General features: G+C 31.8%; 4 protein-coding genes across 10 annotated transcripts in view; 1 reads left to right on the top strand and 3 right to left on the bottom strand.

The window, feature by feature from the left end:
* Positions 1-8: 8 nt before the first annotated feature.
* LOC123308582 lies at positions 9-4324 on the bottom strand. Its single transcript, XM_044891308.1, has 2 exons — positions 4269-4324; positions 9-3770 (listed from the first exon to the last, which is right to left on the bottom strand). Exon 2 carries the CDS (start codon positions 3760-3762, stop codon positions 268-270), a length of 3495 nt encoding a protein of 1164 aa, XP_044747243.1. The 5' UTR covers positions 3763-3770; positions 4269-4324; the 3' UTR covers positions 9-267.
* A 1164-nt stretch (positions 4325-5488) lies between these two features.
* On the bottom strand, positions 5489-9088 carry LOC123308583 (CCR4-NOT transcription complex subunit 11). 2 transcript variants are annotated; one of them, XM_044891310.1, is made up of 9 exons: positions 8868-9088; positions 8725-8816; positions 8524-8669; positions 8132-8233; positions 7904-8073; positions 7637-7763; positions 7260-7469; positions 6840-7145; positions 5489-6694 (listed from the first exon to the last, which is right to left on the bottom strand). In XM_044891310.1, the coding sequence occupies exons 1-9, from the start codon at positions 9080-9082 to the stop codon at positions 6590-6592; spliced, it is 1473 nt and encodes a 490-aa protein (XP_044747245.1). In that variant the 5' UTR covers positions 9083-9088; the 3' UTR covers positions 5489-6589. The 2 variants fall into 2 exon arrangements, with proteins under 2 accessions (XP_044747245.1, XP_044747244.1); XM_044891309.1 differs by having other exon boundaries at positions 8132-8242; positions 8868-9087.
* A 107-nt stretch (positions 9089-9195) lies between these two features.
* On the top strand, positions 9196-10775 carry LOC123308036 (ubiquinone biosynthesis protein COQ9, mitochondrial). The gene has a single exon (XM_044890560.1). The coding sequence runs from the start codon at positions 9368-9370 to the stop codon at positions 10160-10162; it is 795 nt and encodes a 264-aa protein (XP_044746495.1). The 5' UTR covers positions 9196-9367; the 3' UTR covers positions 10163-10775.
* Positions 10776-11075: 300 nt separating this feature from the next.
* Positions 11076-14682, bottom strand: part of LOC123306481 (protein MTSS 2) — a 91580-nt gene continuing 87973 nt past the window's right edge. For 3 of the 6 annotated variants that reach the window (XM_044888511.1, XM_044888506.1, XM_044888509.1), the window contains 4 exons: positions 13770-13991; positions 13280-13561; positions 12966-13219; positions 11076-12248 (listed from right to left, as the gene is read on the bottom strand). In XM_044888511.1, coding sequence (XP_044744446.1) covers positions 12141-12248; positions 12966-13219; positions 13280-13561; positions 13770-13991 — 866 coding nt within the window. In that variant the 3' untranslated portion in view covers positions 11076-12140. Of the gene's footprint in view, positions 12249-12743; positions 12798-12965; positions 13220-13279; positions 13562-13769; positions 13992-14682 lie in introns of all 6 variants that reach the window. The other 3 variants (XM_044888507.1, XM_044888510.1, XM_044888508.1) reach the window with 2 other exon arrangements.

The following is a 14682-nucleotide window of genomic DNA, read 5'->3' as shown; positions in this document are numbered from 1 at the left end:
ATATGTTCTACATAAAAAAATTTTTTTATTATATTTATAATATTTCCTTATAGGTATTTGATACTAATTGTGGGGTATACTTGTTTATATAGATGTTATAAAATTAGTAAATACAATTTGCAAAAATATTATTAAGGGTAAATGTATAACATAAAATAATATTGTTGGGACCTAATTTTTATTGTCCTAATAGATTTCAATCATGAAAATTAGTTGTACGTTATATCTAAGAGATTTAGAGAAGCTTATAGGGAATTTGACTTCATCTTAATAATAACCAATAGAATTTTCTTTCAGTTTTCCATATAAACAAATTCGTACAATTTGATCTTTTTGCAACAGTTTCTTCAGCAACTTGTTGTAAGCTTCTTGAACATCTTCCTTATGGTTTCCACTGGGTAAAAGATCGATAACTAAGGCACAATGTTCTGCAGAACAGTTATAATCTAGAAAACTATCCAAAAATTTCAGGACTTGCAAATCATGATCATCACCCTTATAAATCAATCTGAGGAAAAATGTTAAAAAGTACTTGAAATTATCAATGACTAAATTTCCGTATTTCTTGAGAGTACCAGAAAAATATTCACTCATTTCCTTAGATAGTGAATCAGATTTAGTATCTGATGCGATGTGAATTATAACGAAGTCAAGGAAAATATGCTCTTCAAATGTTTCCTCAATGGTGAATTCTTTCTTCCATGCTTCAGAGAATAGTTTAGGAAGGTTTTTATCATACTTCAATTTATTGTCTTTTTTGAGCATTGATTTGAATATGTTAAAACAAAACTTACTAATTATTTTTAGCACATGTATTTTCTTTTCATCATCATTCCAAAATTTCTCCTTCAATTTATGAATGCAATCAAATATAAAACGTACTTTTATCTCTGTATTCCCACACAATACCAGAAAACAATTTGTTAAATTGAACACAGTATCATTCATAGAGCATTCATCCAAGTCAAACAAATAATTTTCAATGATATTCATAGCAAACTGTTCACGTAAAAGTTTGATATCACTTGGATTCAAATTTGACAGTAATGATTGCATGTTATCATCCATTTTAACGCCTTCTTTTTTCACTTTGCTTAAAATTTCCCAGGCACATTCTGTGAAAATAGCACGATTATTTATTGGTATTTTATGTACATTTGTTAGTAGCTTCAGTATATCCTTCTGTTCTTTTTTTAGTTGTGCGATATAATCTCTCAGTAGAGGCCAACATTCATCAATGTTATTTCTTAAATAATATTTGTAACAGCTCAGAAACATATGCTGTCTCACAGATACATTTTTTTCTGATTGCCTGACTATGCTGAATTTCATCAAGACTTTATCTATGGGTGATATAAGACTCGTGAGAAATATTGCATGTTTCCTTGTAGACACAGCTTTATTACTCAAATCATCCAATGCTGAATATAATTTATTTTCGGGAATCCTGCAAAAACTACTGTAAATTGATGGTAAAGCAGAAGATAAAATATCCCCCCGGCTATATTTGAGTAAGTCTTGAAGGTTATCATTGAGATTTATTCTGTTCTTCAAGTATTTGGCCAAAGCACATTGAATTTCATAAGATTTTCTCACACTTTCACTTCCCCCAGCAGTATCCACTTTATCAACAGTAGGAATATATTGTTGGAAAAAGCTCTGGAAATCTTGGGACGACATGAAATATACAAGGATTTTTACCACCCGATCTCTTTTGGAAGGCTCGGCACTTTCTAGTTCTTCCAAGCATAATTTTGTTATATCATTTGGTATATCAATATGGTCGTATTTCTTGAGATTACGTACCAAGTTAATATCCTTATTTTCCAACATGATCCCAACTTTGTTCAAATTATTCTTTATAATTCCTGGTTTATACTTGAGAAACCATCTGGTGATAGTACGATCTCTCAAGTTTTTGAAATTTTGCCAGTAGATCTCATCTAGATCTGAAGTTTCTTGACACTCTTTCTGTCTACAAATTAAATATTTGAATGCTTTCAAAAGTGGCTGATCTAATTTTTCCTTATCTTTCAATGCCAAGAAGTCATTAAGGATGTTTTGTTGATTATGAAGGTAAATTGGGTTCTTCGAGTGTTTCTTATTCCATTTCATTACACTCAATATGATTTGAACAGCTAAGTTGAGTTTTTTATCATCGGTTACTTGTGGATAGTATTTGATGTATAGTTCAAGCAGAGATTTTTCAAATTCATCATCATCATACTTGAAATCAACAAGTTTTTGAGGCATTTCTTTCAAGAGAGTCAATACCAATTCATCTATTGACTTATTTTGTGTACGAAGGAATCTTATATACTCAATCAGAATCGGATAGAACAATTTTTGTTTCTTGAATAACTGAATATTTATAATTTCATTTATGTACTTCCAGTGTTCTGCAGTTAATTTTTTCATCTCGAGCTCATCATATAAACAGCGTAAAAAGTTATAGATTATACTCACATCACTATTCCTATGCCGTTGACAGAAAGATTTCAGTACGTTCAAAAGCGCATCATAATCTTTGTTCAATTTGCAAGTGCTTATTAATGTGTTGAAGACAGTCTTCCTTTCAGAAATTCCCACATCATCACTAAGCATGTAGTCTTCTTCTTCAAATTCTATAGCACTACATTTCATTGCACACCTAACCAAGGCCCCCCCATCTCTATATTTCTCATAGTTGGATCTCTTTTCAAATTTCTTTATCCATTTTTCTCTTTCTTCCTTATTAGGGATGAGCTCAATCAATCTTTCATCCATGTAGTCTGAGTTCTCCCAAAGGTCTTTTTTGTAAGTTTCTTGAAAGGTATTCAAATAAAGCTGATATTGCTTGCTTTTACGGTAATATTTCAACAATGATTTTGCACTACAGTACTGAAACTCGTAAAGATCTTTTGGTAATGCTTTTTTATAGAATTCTGGAAAGTTATCCCCCAATTTTCTAACTAGAGCATCATTTCTCAAAAATGAAATATACTTATTAGGATTTTCCATAATGTCATCCTGTTTAATCTTCAGGAATTTTTTGGTAGTTTGTCTACCAAAGTTTCTTTTATAAATGTCAAATTTCTGTGAAAAGTTCTCAAAGAAAATTGGATCTTTTACTACCATGTAGTCAAAAAATGTACGCCATTTATAATTATCCAAATATGATTCTTCTTGTTTCATCATTTCGAAATAGAATGTAACTAATGATGGATTTTTATTGAAAAGTAGTTTCAATTGAGATGTTGAAAGCCAGCAAAGATGTTTCTGTAACATTTCTTTTATTTTTTCATCTGGGCATCCAGTAAGTAGTACTGAAGAGACTTGCCACCCATAAACAGAGTACAAAGTTTCAAACAATTTCTTGATGAATTCTTCATCTTTAATGAAAACTAATATTTTCTTGAGTATCTTTGTCCTTACAGAAAGAGATAACTGTGGAAATACATCTTGAATGAATCTGTCAGCTGTAAACGTGTTAGTCAATTCTTCGATGAACCATCTTTGCTTGATTATTTTACAAGCTTCTATTTCATTACCATCCTTCAGTACATTCAGAAGATCATTAGTTCGCTTTAAAGTTATGAGAATTTCAATTCTGAATGTTTCTTCAAGATATGATGTGGGTTTCAATTTCTGTAAGATTGAATCGACAGTATTAGTAGATGCATTTTTCAAACTTTTCAATAAATTGTGCAGAGATCTCTTCTTTTCCTTCAAAGATATTCCTGGGAGATTATGAAAATTTGTTATGAAATCGTCAGAAGACATGGTATGACCTAGAAAAGATCACAATATTCAAAAAAGTTATCATAAAATAATTTCTAGTTTTGCTTTATAGCAAAACTGGCAAATTAACTTTTATGGAGAAACTCAAAAAAAAATTATATTTGTGGGATTTTTCGTTTAATTTATAGGTATAGAACCCTAACACTATTTATCAATTAATAATAATAATTTATCAATAAATAGGTAGAACAGGAAGCAAAAGATGTGAAGATAACCGTAGAGGACGATCTTTTTCATTTCCATTGATTGCAGTTTAATGATTTGAAAATATGGGGCGAATTAGGTTCAAGTATTCGTTGACTTGAAAAATAATCGACTCCACCTCTTCCACCCACATAATTGAATTGTTGAAAATTCTTCAATTTGAGGTTAAATAAATATGTTTCCTTCTCGATTAATGTATAGGTCATTTTACTACCTGAATCGATAATAAAAAAAACACACCTTCTAATGACCTGAAATGGATGTGATAATTTTATACTAGGTACCTATGCAATGATGAGCATCTTGCAATGATGGAAGTTGAAAAAACAAAATAGAATAATATACCTAATTGAGGAGATAATTGATAAGGAAAACTTACCTTCTTCAAATTAAACACGTAGAGTTATTTCAGATATAAATCAATCCAACAACTAATAGATTTTTTTGCAATAAGTCTCACACCCAAACAAATGATGGTTGCCAAACCGAACAAATCATCTGAAAATATACGACAGAATGTAAACGCGAGCTCGTTTGAAATAATGCATAACGCCAGTTTCAAAGAATATTGAAATCTTTATCGAGTTCAACGTTTTAAATTTTCGGTATAATAGTTTTTATTATTCTTGTAAGGTATTATCATCTGTAAAAAAAATTCACGAACAATTAAATAACAAAGAGGAAATAAGTTGTGACAGTCGAGTTGTAAAGATAGACGGAAAAGAATAGGAAAGTAATTGGGAATATTGAGATCGTAATACCGTTGATTTAATACTTCGATCAACTGTAATAATGAAAATCATTTTGAATAATAATATAATAAAGGAAATGAAATATCACACACTACCAATATCTGAGTGAATTGGCAACACCGCTTTGCCGAAAATATTTTGGATGAATAGACCAAAGGTATTACAGTGTAATATCTTTGGAATAGACGGCTCAGATTTTTACTACTTACGTATCTAATTCTAAAGGCGAATCTTTTTTCAAACAGAAGATGAGACCGACCAAATGTAAACATTCTATGAAAAATCACGTAAACAGAATGACGAAGTTAAAAAATTATTGATAAAAGACCTAAACTCTAGATCTGATCTAGGAGAACTGGCAGAATTTTATCTGATGAAGACTGAATCAATCGTAGATCAATCATAGTTTACAATATTGGTCCGTTCGGCTTTTGAATAGAAATGAGAATGGGTACTTATAGGATGTTCCTAAATATTATTCTAACAATCTTGTAACATCGTGTGTGAAAAATTGAAAATAAGTTCAAAAACTCACCAATAAAATTCGTCCAAATTCTTCACCAAGTTGTCTGCACAGTCCTACCCGTCGTGAACAAAGACTTAGTTGATTATTGCTGTCACTTACTAAGTTACATCTTGTCAGGACAGATCTGGGGAGGTTCCGTTTAACCATTTCATCAGGAAAAGTGTTAGAGGTGGAGGAAAATGTTGCAATGTGGGAAGTGAATACTTCCATTGATAATAAAAGTCACTTTCTATTCAAAAGTTTATCAATGATGAAAAACATGGTTCATAGCATACAATAATTTACAAAACAGTTCTGAATGAGAAAAATTATATTAAGGGAAAAAAATAAAACCAAGTGATGAATAATTGCACTTCTCTTATCTGCCCCAAAAAGCAAAAATTTTATTTGAATTTTGCTTCACTCAATACAATCAACAATTTACTGTAGGTACAATTCATAAACCATCCAGCTGACTTGTTCATCACCAACAACTTTTTTTAAGCATTTCATTCATGGAAGACACTTTTATACAGGTAAATGCGAGACAAAATAGATTATCCCCTAAGGGTTTTATTGTCCTTATTTCAAGATATGAATCACACTGTTTCACTGTGAGTCATAGGAAAATAGGCATCTAGTAAAAATTTCGAATTATGCAATGGTTTTTACATGAAGGGTAATAAATTACTCTGAATCAACCTCGGGATGATTCTGCATTCACACTGTGTTTAGAGAAGAAATTGAGGAGCAAGGAGTATTATGAATATCAATCAATATTTTCATCAATTCAAGAAACATTTCATCACGACTAGAAGAATGATAATATTTTAAGCGATGATTAATTTACATTTTAAGCCGACCAACAACAAATTTTATAGAAAAATAGTGGAAAACAATCAGTTAAACATCAAGTCAATCAAGGTTGATATAACTTGATGTATTGTGATAACAGTTCTTTGAATAATCAAAAATCACTTTGAAGCATCACTTACTTTTCTGACAAATTAAATACACCAGTGATTTTGGAATATTCCCCGCTCATTTCAGTCTTTTCTTTTGAGCGATTTCACCCAAAACTCTTGTAGGCACTTTTGGATGAATCTCAGTCTCAATTCAAACTCACATGTTAGTCCCAACTAAAGACTGGTATCATCAACATTGTTAAGGTTTTCGGCCGTAGAGCATCCATAATCTTTGAATCAGTGAATTCATCACCCATTCCTGTTATATCATGAAGTTTAATTTCTCCTCTTGAATACAGTATCACTTTGTCATGATAAAAAGACAATCACGTTTTGTTGTTGTCATTTGCTGAAGCATCACTCAGAATGCTATTATCCTCTAGTCATTCTTCCCCAGATTCAAGTTGTTTCAGGAGTCTGAAAAGTGCAGCGGCCTCTCTAATTCTACTGAATTCAATGCAGAAAGATTGAACTTCTATGATTAACTCCTGAAAGATATGATACCTACTCAGCTCGAGAAGTTGAAGCAATCAAACAACAAAAAAACCACTGTTAACCTCACAATATCAATAAATGTTGTTGAGTTGAAAAATAACATTGAAAAATTGAATTAAAATAATTTCTCATATTTACCTGGACATTGATGATTTTATTTCTTATCAGTGACTGCAGAAAAACGCACACAAGACGTACTAATCTGTTTTGCATATACCTGTCTTTAATTGTCTCACATGTGGATATGCAATTGGATATATAGAGGTGTATAAACTCAGTAGGCAAGTCCACTGTAGTAGTCAACCTATTAACTACTTCCATTGAATGCAAGGACATTTCCATATTAACTAGTACACTGAAGTATTCTGTTATTTGTTTGGACTGCATGAGTTTAAGTAATACCTCTATAGCGATAAGAGGATTATTCTCAACTAATTTTGGTAGCTGAAACCCAAAGATAAGTCAATATAATTATTAGTGTAATATTCCAACCATATGAATCGAATGTATTGAAGCAATAAAAATTATTGAAAATACATAATAGAAATCAATTATAACCTTTTTTGGAGTTAAGCCTATATGATGAACGAGTTTAGAATCATTTGCCAGTTCGGCCACAATTTCATTTTGATGTTGAAGTGTAAGAGCACCTTCGTAAGCCTTACTCATCAATTTTCTGGTGTCATAAATTTTTTTAGATGTCATACACATTGATGAATCATAAGCCACACTATGTTCACTTGGGGTGATTGGATTCAACCATACAGGCTGTAAAATTTAATTATACTTTCAACAACACATGACACATGAATAGTACAAAAAGAATTTGTTATGAAATGAAATAATATAACTTAGTTATTGAACTTTTCATTTCTCGGTACCTGAAGAATCTGAACAATTATGAAAAAATTCGATGGAATAAATCAATAGCTCACCTCATCTTGGCAGTTCAATAATGGAGGTGCTAATGAAACAAATTCTGGCTTGTAGACCTTGTTTATTGGAGCATCCTCCCCCGAAGCTAGCATTTTTATAAGATTTTTATCAAACAAAGAATTGGAGCTAAAAAGATTAGAAAGTATTTGAATCGTAAGCAACCAATAAACTAATTCTTTTTATGGGCTCCATTATTATATTTTGCAGAATAGAGAGCTTCATTATCATTATTGTTATATACAACATACATTGGGAAATTTACTTACTCTTTTTTAGTATTCTCAAAACCTGGTAAAATAACTGATATTGCTGCCTTACTAGTGAGGGGTAATTCAGATGTCTTTTCCACCAAAGACAATTGCAACTTAGAGAGGTCAACTGGTGTATGTACTGTGTAATCAGAATTTATTATTTGAGTTGCGGTTTTTTTCAACAGCTGTAAATAAGAATTTTAACATCCACAGCTTTTTCAAATTGATCTTGAAAATACTCACTATATCTTTGGATACATCAGAGACTAACTGAGAAATAAAGGATTTTTCTGGTTCTGTAATTCTTGGCAAATGTCCTATGACATTCAAATTAGCTTTCTGATCCTGTGGAAGCTAATATCAAATAATCAAATGATTTTATATCGAGTATAAGAATGAATATAAAAATTATAAAGCTAATTGGCACCCCTTTGATGACGAGAAGAAAACACACAAATACAATTGGTTTAGTGCTATCATTAAACTAGCATGAAGTTTTTTAAGGCCTGATCTGAACGAACCTTCTTTCTTTACACTTTACAAAATAAAAAAAAATAGGAGGAATATTGTCAAGTATTTAATTATATCAGGTTCAAAATTTCATGCAGCAGATGATAAACAAATAAAAAACTCACCAGTAAATGAACGAATACTGGCGCAAAGGGGGATAAGGCTAGGGGTTCTCCCCGATACATCTCATAAAGTAATGTCACTGCTGCTAGCCGTTGCTCCGGCTCTGGCAACATATCTTGTTGCAGAAGCAAAATAATTACATTGCCAACTGAAAAATGGTTCGTTGAAGTAAAAAAAAATATTGAATCTATGAATACTTTCACCTTTGAAGAAATCAGTCCTTTCAAATTTTTTGTGTACTTCATTTGAAAGGGTCTCCAACGTTCGAGTCATAACATAATCTCTATCCAAGATACTGAAAATATCAATAATGAAATTTGTGGAAATTTCAAGCCAAACAATTTACCTTAGTAGATAATCGCACTGGGGCTCTGTTAAAGCCATGTTTCGATATAATAATACTAATACTTGTAATGAAAGGTTGCACACTAAGAAATATTTTTCTTCCAAATTAAAAATAATATATGGTTCAGTTTCCCATGAATGGATGATATTTTTATTATTTTTCGAATACAAAATAGTGAAGTAAATTAACCACAAACCACAACCAAAGAGGATCATAGAGTCCTAATATTTCTCGTTCGGATCGGATCTCGCAAAGAGTATCTTTGATCTACTTTGATCTTTGATCGTAGTTCGTATGACTTTTGACATTAGTCAGTCAAGAACAAGAACTGACATTGTTGGCATAAGTCGTTTGTCTAACCTATAAAATTAAATGGTTTAATTTATTTGAAAATATTTATTGATGATATGACATATAAATATAGTTATATAATTCATTGAATGGGAATTATAATTACACAATAGAGTTATTTTATTGTCATCCAGATAGATATATACACAATGTCTTGTGTTATCCGATTCAGACCACTTATTGCAGCACGTTTCGCAATAGGTCAGAAAAATTATTGCAATACTATAAGACATTTTTCCAAAAGAGATGGAGAGGATAACTTTATAAATTCAGAAGATTATGAATCAGACATTAAATCTAAGATTTTACGTGAAGCATTGAAGTTCGTCCCAGAGAAAGGCTGGACAAAAGATGCTGTGACTGCAGGTGCACATGTTGCCGGTTACCCAGGGGTAGTTCATGGTTTATTTCCTGGGGCAGGAGCAGATCTTGTTAATTTTTTTTTGTCTGATTCCAACAAGCAATTGGTTGAAATTTTGAAAAACTATCAGAAAGAACCTGAGCTTCAGTCAATCACACCTGTTCAATTTGTTGAAAAAGCCATACAACAAAAACTACTCATGCTAGTCCCTTACAAGAGCAAATGGCCCCAAGCAATAGCTATAATGTCATTGCCTCCAAATGTACCTACAGCTCTTGCTTCACTCTTAACACTTGTTGATGATATTTGTTATTATGCAGGAGACAGGTCTGTTGATTTCAATTGGTATGCCAGAAGAATTGGTGTAGCAGGAATTTATAAAACAACGGAGTTGTACCTCATCCAAGACAATTCACCAGATCACATAAAAACATTTGAATTTTTGAATAAAAGATTGTCTGAAGCTGTTGTAATCCACGATTTAATATGTAAGAATGATACAGCCAATCCTGGAACTAAGGATTCAATAGTTTCTGCATTTGTAACAGCCAGAAATATACTAGGATTGAATTGGAATAGATAGTAAAGGCATCATTGTATATTTTAAATTTGTTTTATGGAGGAAATCATTGAGTAAATATTTTGTTGAGATATATCCATTTGTTAATTACTCCATGTGAATTTTAATGTCTCCCTTTTATTGATTTAATTAGAACAATCTTCATATATCTTCTATTTTTATCAACTATAAGAAAAATTTGCAAATGAGGTAGAAAGAAAAAGCAATTTGAAATAAATCTTGATGTACTAACTGCCCAAAAAAAAATAAATCTGTGATTATGTCAATGTAGTCAAAGTATTATAAAATAAGAATGTGATCAGTGTCTGGACTTACCTCAACTGAAAATCATTTAGGATAAAATGAAACTGTTGAATATAATTTTTTTTTGTGATATTTGAAACTAAACTATTGATACTTATGAAATGTTGAGAAAAAGATAACCTACTCTGGGACTCAAACTTACTGGCTAGCGCTAGAAGATTGTTTCAGGGAAGAGTTATTCAAGAGGATTAAAGCCATAATTTTTTTAGTTTGAATGTACCTTTTCTTCCTATAAATGCTTGAATTAACTAGAAAAAGATGTTTTTAACTATATGGAGGAATATTCATTTTGAATAAAGTACCTATTGAACCAGTTTTTTTTTATATCAACATATACTAATGAAAAAAGATACAATTCCACAGATAAATGTGATACATATCGTAAAATTCTTCACTTCAGAAAGTTGTCACTGAAAGCAAATACACCAATTCAAGTTCAATCTTGAAGGATATCTGGTTATTTTTTTTAGCGATGTGGGGGGATTCTAGGAGTGATTTTCGGGGGAGCTAACGACGAATTTTTAACTGATCCCATTTTTTTTTGAGAAACTTCAAGGTCATATCTTAGTCCTTTCTCCTCAGAGGTTTGAATTGAGAAAATAAGTAAATAAGGTAAATTTTTCAACTCCACAAATTTATTATATATTAATACATGAATACAAAGTAAAGCTTTCATTGCTTGAACCATCCAGTACTAAATTATGTTTTAAGTAATTTTCATATCACTTTAGAAAATAAAACTTAGAACTATAATGAATCTTAAATATTTTCACAAGAATTAAAGAATGATAATAAAATATTTGAGTTATATACAAGTTAACATACAGACTTCCATTTAATTGAGTTTTAGGTACAAGAACATTTTCAAATAGCTGAAATGTATACACACTCTTCATTAAAACATTAATATATTATAACAGAACAAAAACCCTAGATATACTGTGGAAGATATATATAAGTTAATAACGATGTTTGATATGAAAGGGTCCAATATAATGGAAGATTTTCAGTCTATTACAGGTCTGATAATTTCTCAATTATTCTTTGAATTCATTTGATATCATTCTATGGAGAAAGCCAGTACTGAATATTTTCTTGTAACAGTGCATCTATTTGGTCATGATTTTATTATCATGAATTAAAATAAGATCAATGACTTTCCTTATTTCAGTATATGTATTACCATTTAAATGAAATAAGATGCATATTACATCAGGCCTATGATGAAATTGTTAGAGAAATAACGTTTTCTCATTATTAAATCTTAACTATATTAACAAACATGAAAATGTTATGACAATGCATTCTACTGTAGAACACACAACGAATATCATGTTTTTTCCGGACAAAACACTTTTTGTGCCTTATATATCTCAACATTGAATATCTCTTCTACACAGCTGTTGTCCCATCAAGAAGTATACAAAAATATTTCAGTCCTTACAATTTTTTTATAGATAACTGGACGCAACAGGAATTTCTGTTTCTATAACAACTCGAGATGTAATTGAACTAACATGAAAACTGTTCCTCCAAAAAAAAAAAAACGTTTCGATGCAAAATGTTCAGGAAACTTTCCATCAAATTGACAATTTGAATAGTGAAATTTTGTATTATAATGTTACGCATTTTTTCGGGACGAACTATTTCAATTTGATTCTATTTTATCAACTTTTCTCTAGTATATTTTCGGTGCTGATCTGTCGTTTATGATTTTGGCTCGTTTTAAAGGTGCTCCTCTTTTAATTTGATCCATCAAAGACTCGTGGCATGTTCGAGGATCAGGCTAAAGTCGAAGGAAAAATACATATTAGCATTGCCACTGATTTGTTTGAAATTCAGTCCAAACAAAATAACACATTAGAAAAAGTGATGGGGTTAGGCCTTGATATACACTCAAATCAATTATATATTAGAATTATAAACTGAATTTTTAATTAGGGTAAGTTGTACAAACACTACACGTGTTTCGCTATCATAATAGCATCTTCAGGTGGGTAAGGGTATCCCATTCAGTTTCTACTTTAATTATGTATTGTCATCAAGTATCGGCTACATCAATTCAATATTACCATATTCTGAATAGGGCTTGCCCCTTATGCGAAAATTTTATTCCAGAACTGAATTAGGTTAGATTCCATGCAGCTGGTTATCGCGAAGTTAGTGATGATCAATCTACATACAAAAATGAGTGGGAAGACTATCACTCTGTTCAATTATTAGTATTCAGAAGAAAAAAAAAGAATTGTTAGATAGTTAGAGGTATTTAAGTTTGAAGTACCTATATAGATGAAGTAAAGATTTGCCACTTTTAAGAGTAATACAAATCTGAGAACTGAAAAATTAATTTTATGATGAAACAATATTATGAAATAATGGTGAGGATCAAGACATATCGATACAATTTGGATACAATAAGGATTCCTAGAATTTCTTTGAAAATAAGGATAAAAAATTTAAAAGTTATCAGTTGATGATATTATTAATGGTATGATGCCTTTACCTGAGCTTTACTGTTGAAGAATTGTCGTATCTTATTCGCCTTTAATTGAGGAGAACTATTGATATGCTGTTGAGCTAATTTGGCATTCAGAGAATCTAAGAAATTTTGACCAGGACCTCTCTCATATATTTTATTTGCTGTATTCGTTCTCATGACCACATCCTCAGAATTCCTCCTGGAGCTCCTTGGGCTCAGAGTTGGTGCCAATTTAGCACTAAGCGAGGCAATAAAATTAGAACCCACACCTCCAGGACCTTGAACAAAATTGCCTACTTGGTCTAAATGAAAATAAAATGATTGAGTTGTTACCATACCATCGGATTTCCTGTCTGCACTCTGCGATCTCATATTATTGTATCTTCGTATGGCAGTGGGACTGCCGCTTAAGATTTGGGACGGTTGTGCGTAAACAACGCCACCCGATTGAGACAAGTACGACACTTTGTTCTGAAAAGTGCTCAACATCGGACCCTGTGGCTGATTGGCATTCTGATTCTGGTAAATATTCTGAGAGGAGGTTCTACGGATGGCGTTGGGACTGGCAGGCGTATGTTTCAACTCCGTAAGGGCCTTAACTGTTTCCGCAACATTGACACCTGAGAAAAATCCACGAAACATGAGTTTTTCGAAAAGGCACCACCTGAACATGGCACTTGAAAAGCAGCAATTATAATTATAATTTCTCGTAATATTCAAATATCGCTGAGTGTTCTCGTTTCAATATCACTCAGCATCCTTAGCAAGACAGTTTAGATATAGGGTTAGTTTTGGGCTAAAGGATGGCAGAAGGAAAACAATTCTCACCAATATTTTGTTTGACCTGGTTGGCGTTCTGACAAGTATTCGGTTCCAATAGAAAAGCAGGAGGCGGTGGAAGGTTTTCCAAACTACCCATGTTCGAATTTTGCCCCAATCCAGATGTACTAGTGATGGAGGATGTACGTCTGATGGGTGGTAGGGGCTTATTGGCCTGGACAGATCCCCTTCTGAGTAGGTTATTCCTAATCGTACCAGTCGAGTACACTGCTACACAAATATGAGTAAATATTGGTTTGGTGAAATTTAAACTCGTATCGGACAATCAGTTAGCACATGTTGGCGTGACTATGGGTTTATGACAAGCAAAAATCTAGAACAATATTTTTACTACCCTATTAAATATCCAATATCTGAGAGCTAGCGTAATCCTAATGATTTATTGAAAAATGAAGAGAAGCTTCTATATAGAGGGTATTATACACAAAGTTTCCACAAGATATATCTAGGAAACCACATCAGATTTTTTCTTGAAAATTTGTGGATCGTAACGAATGACAGGGATACTCTGTATTTCAATACATTTCCTCATAAAATTTCAAGTACAGCTCATTTGAAATTCTAGAACCTCAAGAGTGTAGAGAGTAATTTTTGTCTCAAATCTGACGTGAACATCATCCTGAATGAATTGTTATAACTTCCCACTGACAAGAGTAGTGTAAAACCTAGAGAGTATTTTCTGAGGAAAGTACAATTTTAAATTCAATAACTATTGTCAGTAGCAAGTTATAACCATTCATTCAAGAGAATTTTCACGTCAAATTTGAAAGAAACGATACCTTGAGGTTTGGGTAGAAGTTCAAATGAAGACTCCAAAAATGTAGTTAAATATAGAGTGCCCACGGTATATTACTCATCTCATTCGGTTTTTAGATAGGTCCGAAGGATACTTTGTGTGAAA

Source organism: Coccinella septempunctata, chromosome 2 (assembly GCF_907165205.1).
Source record: "Coccinella septempunctata chromosome 2, icCocSept1.1, whole genome shotgun sequence".
NCBI lineage: Eukaryota > Metazoa > Arthropoda > Insecta > Coleoptera > Coccinellidae > Coccinella > Coccinella septempunctata.
Note: the sequence above shows the minus strand (reverse complement) of the source record. Positions and strands in the feature narration are given on the sequence as shown.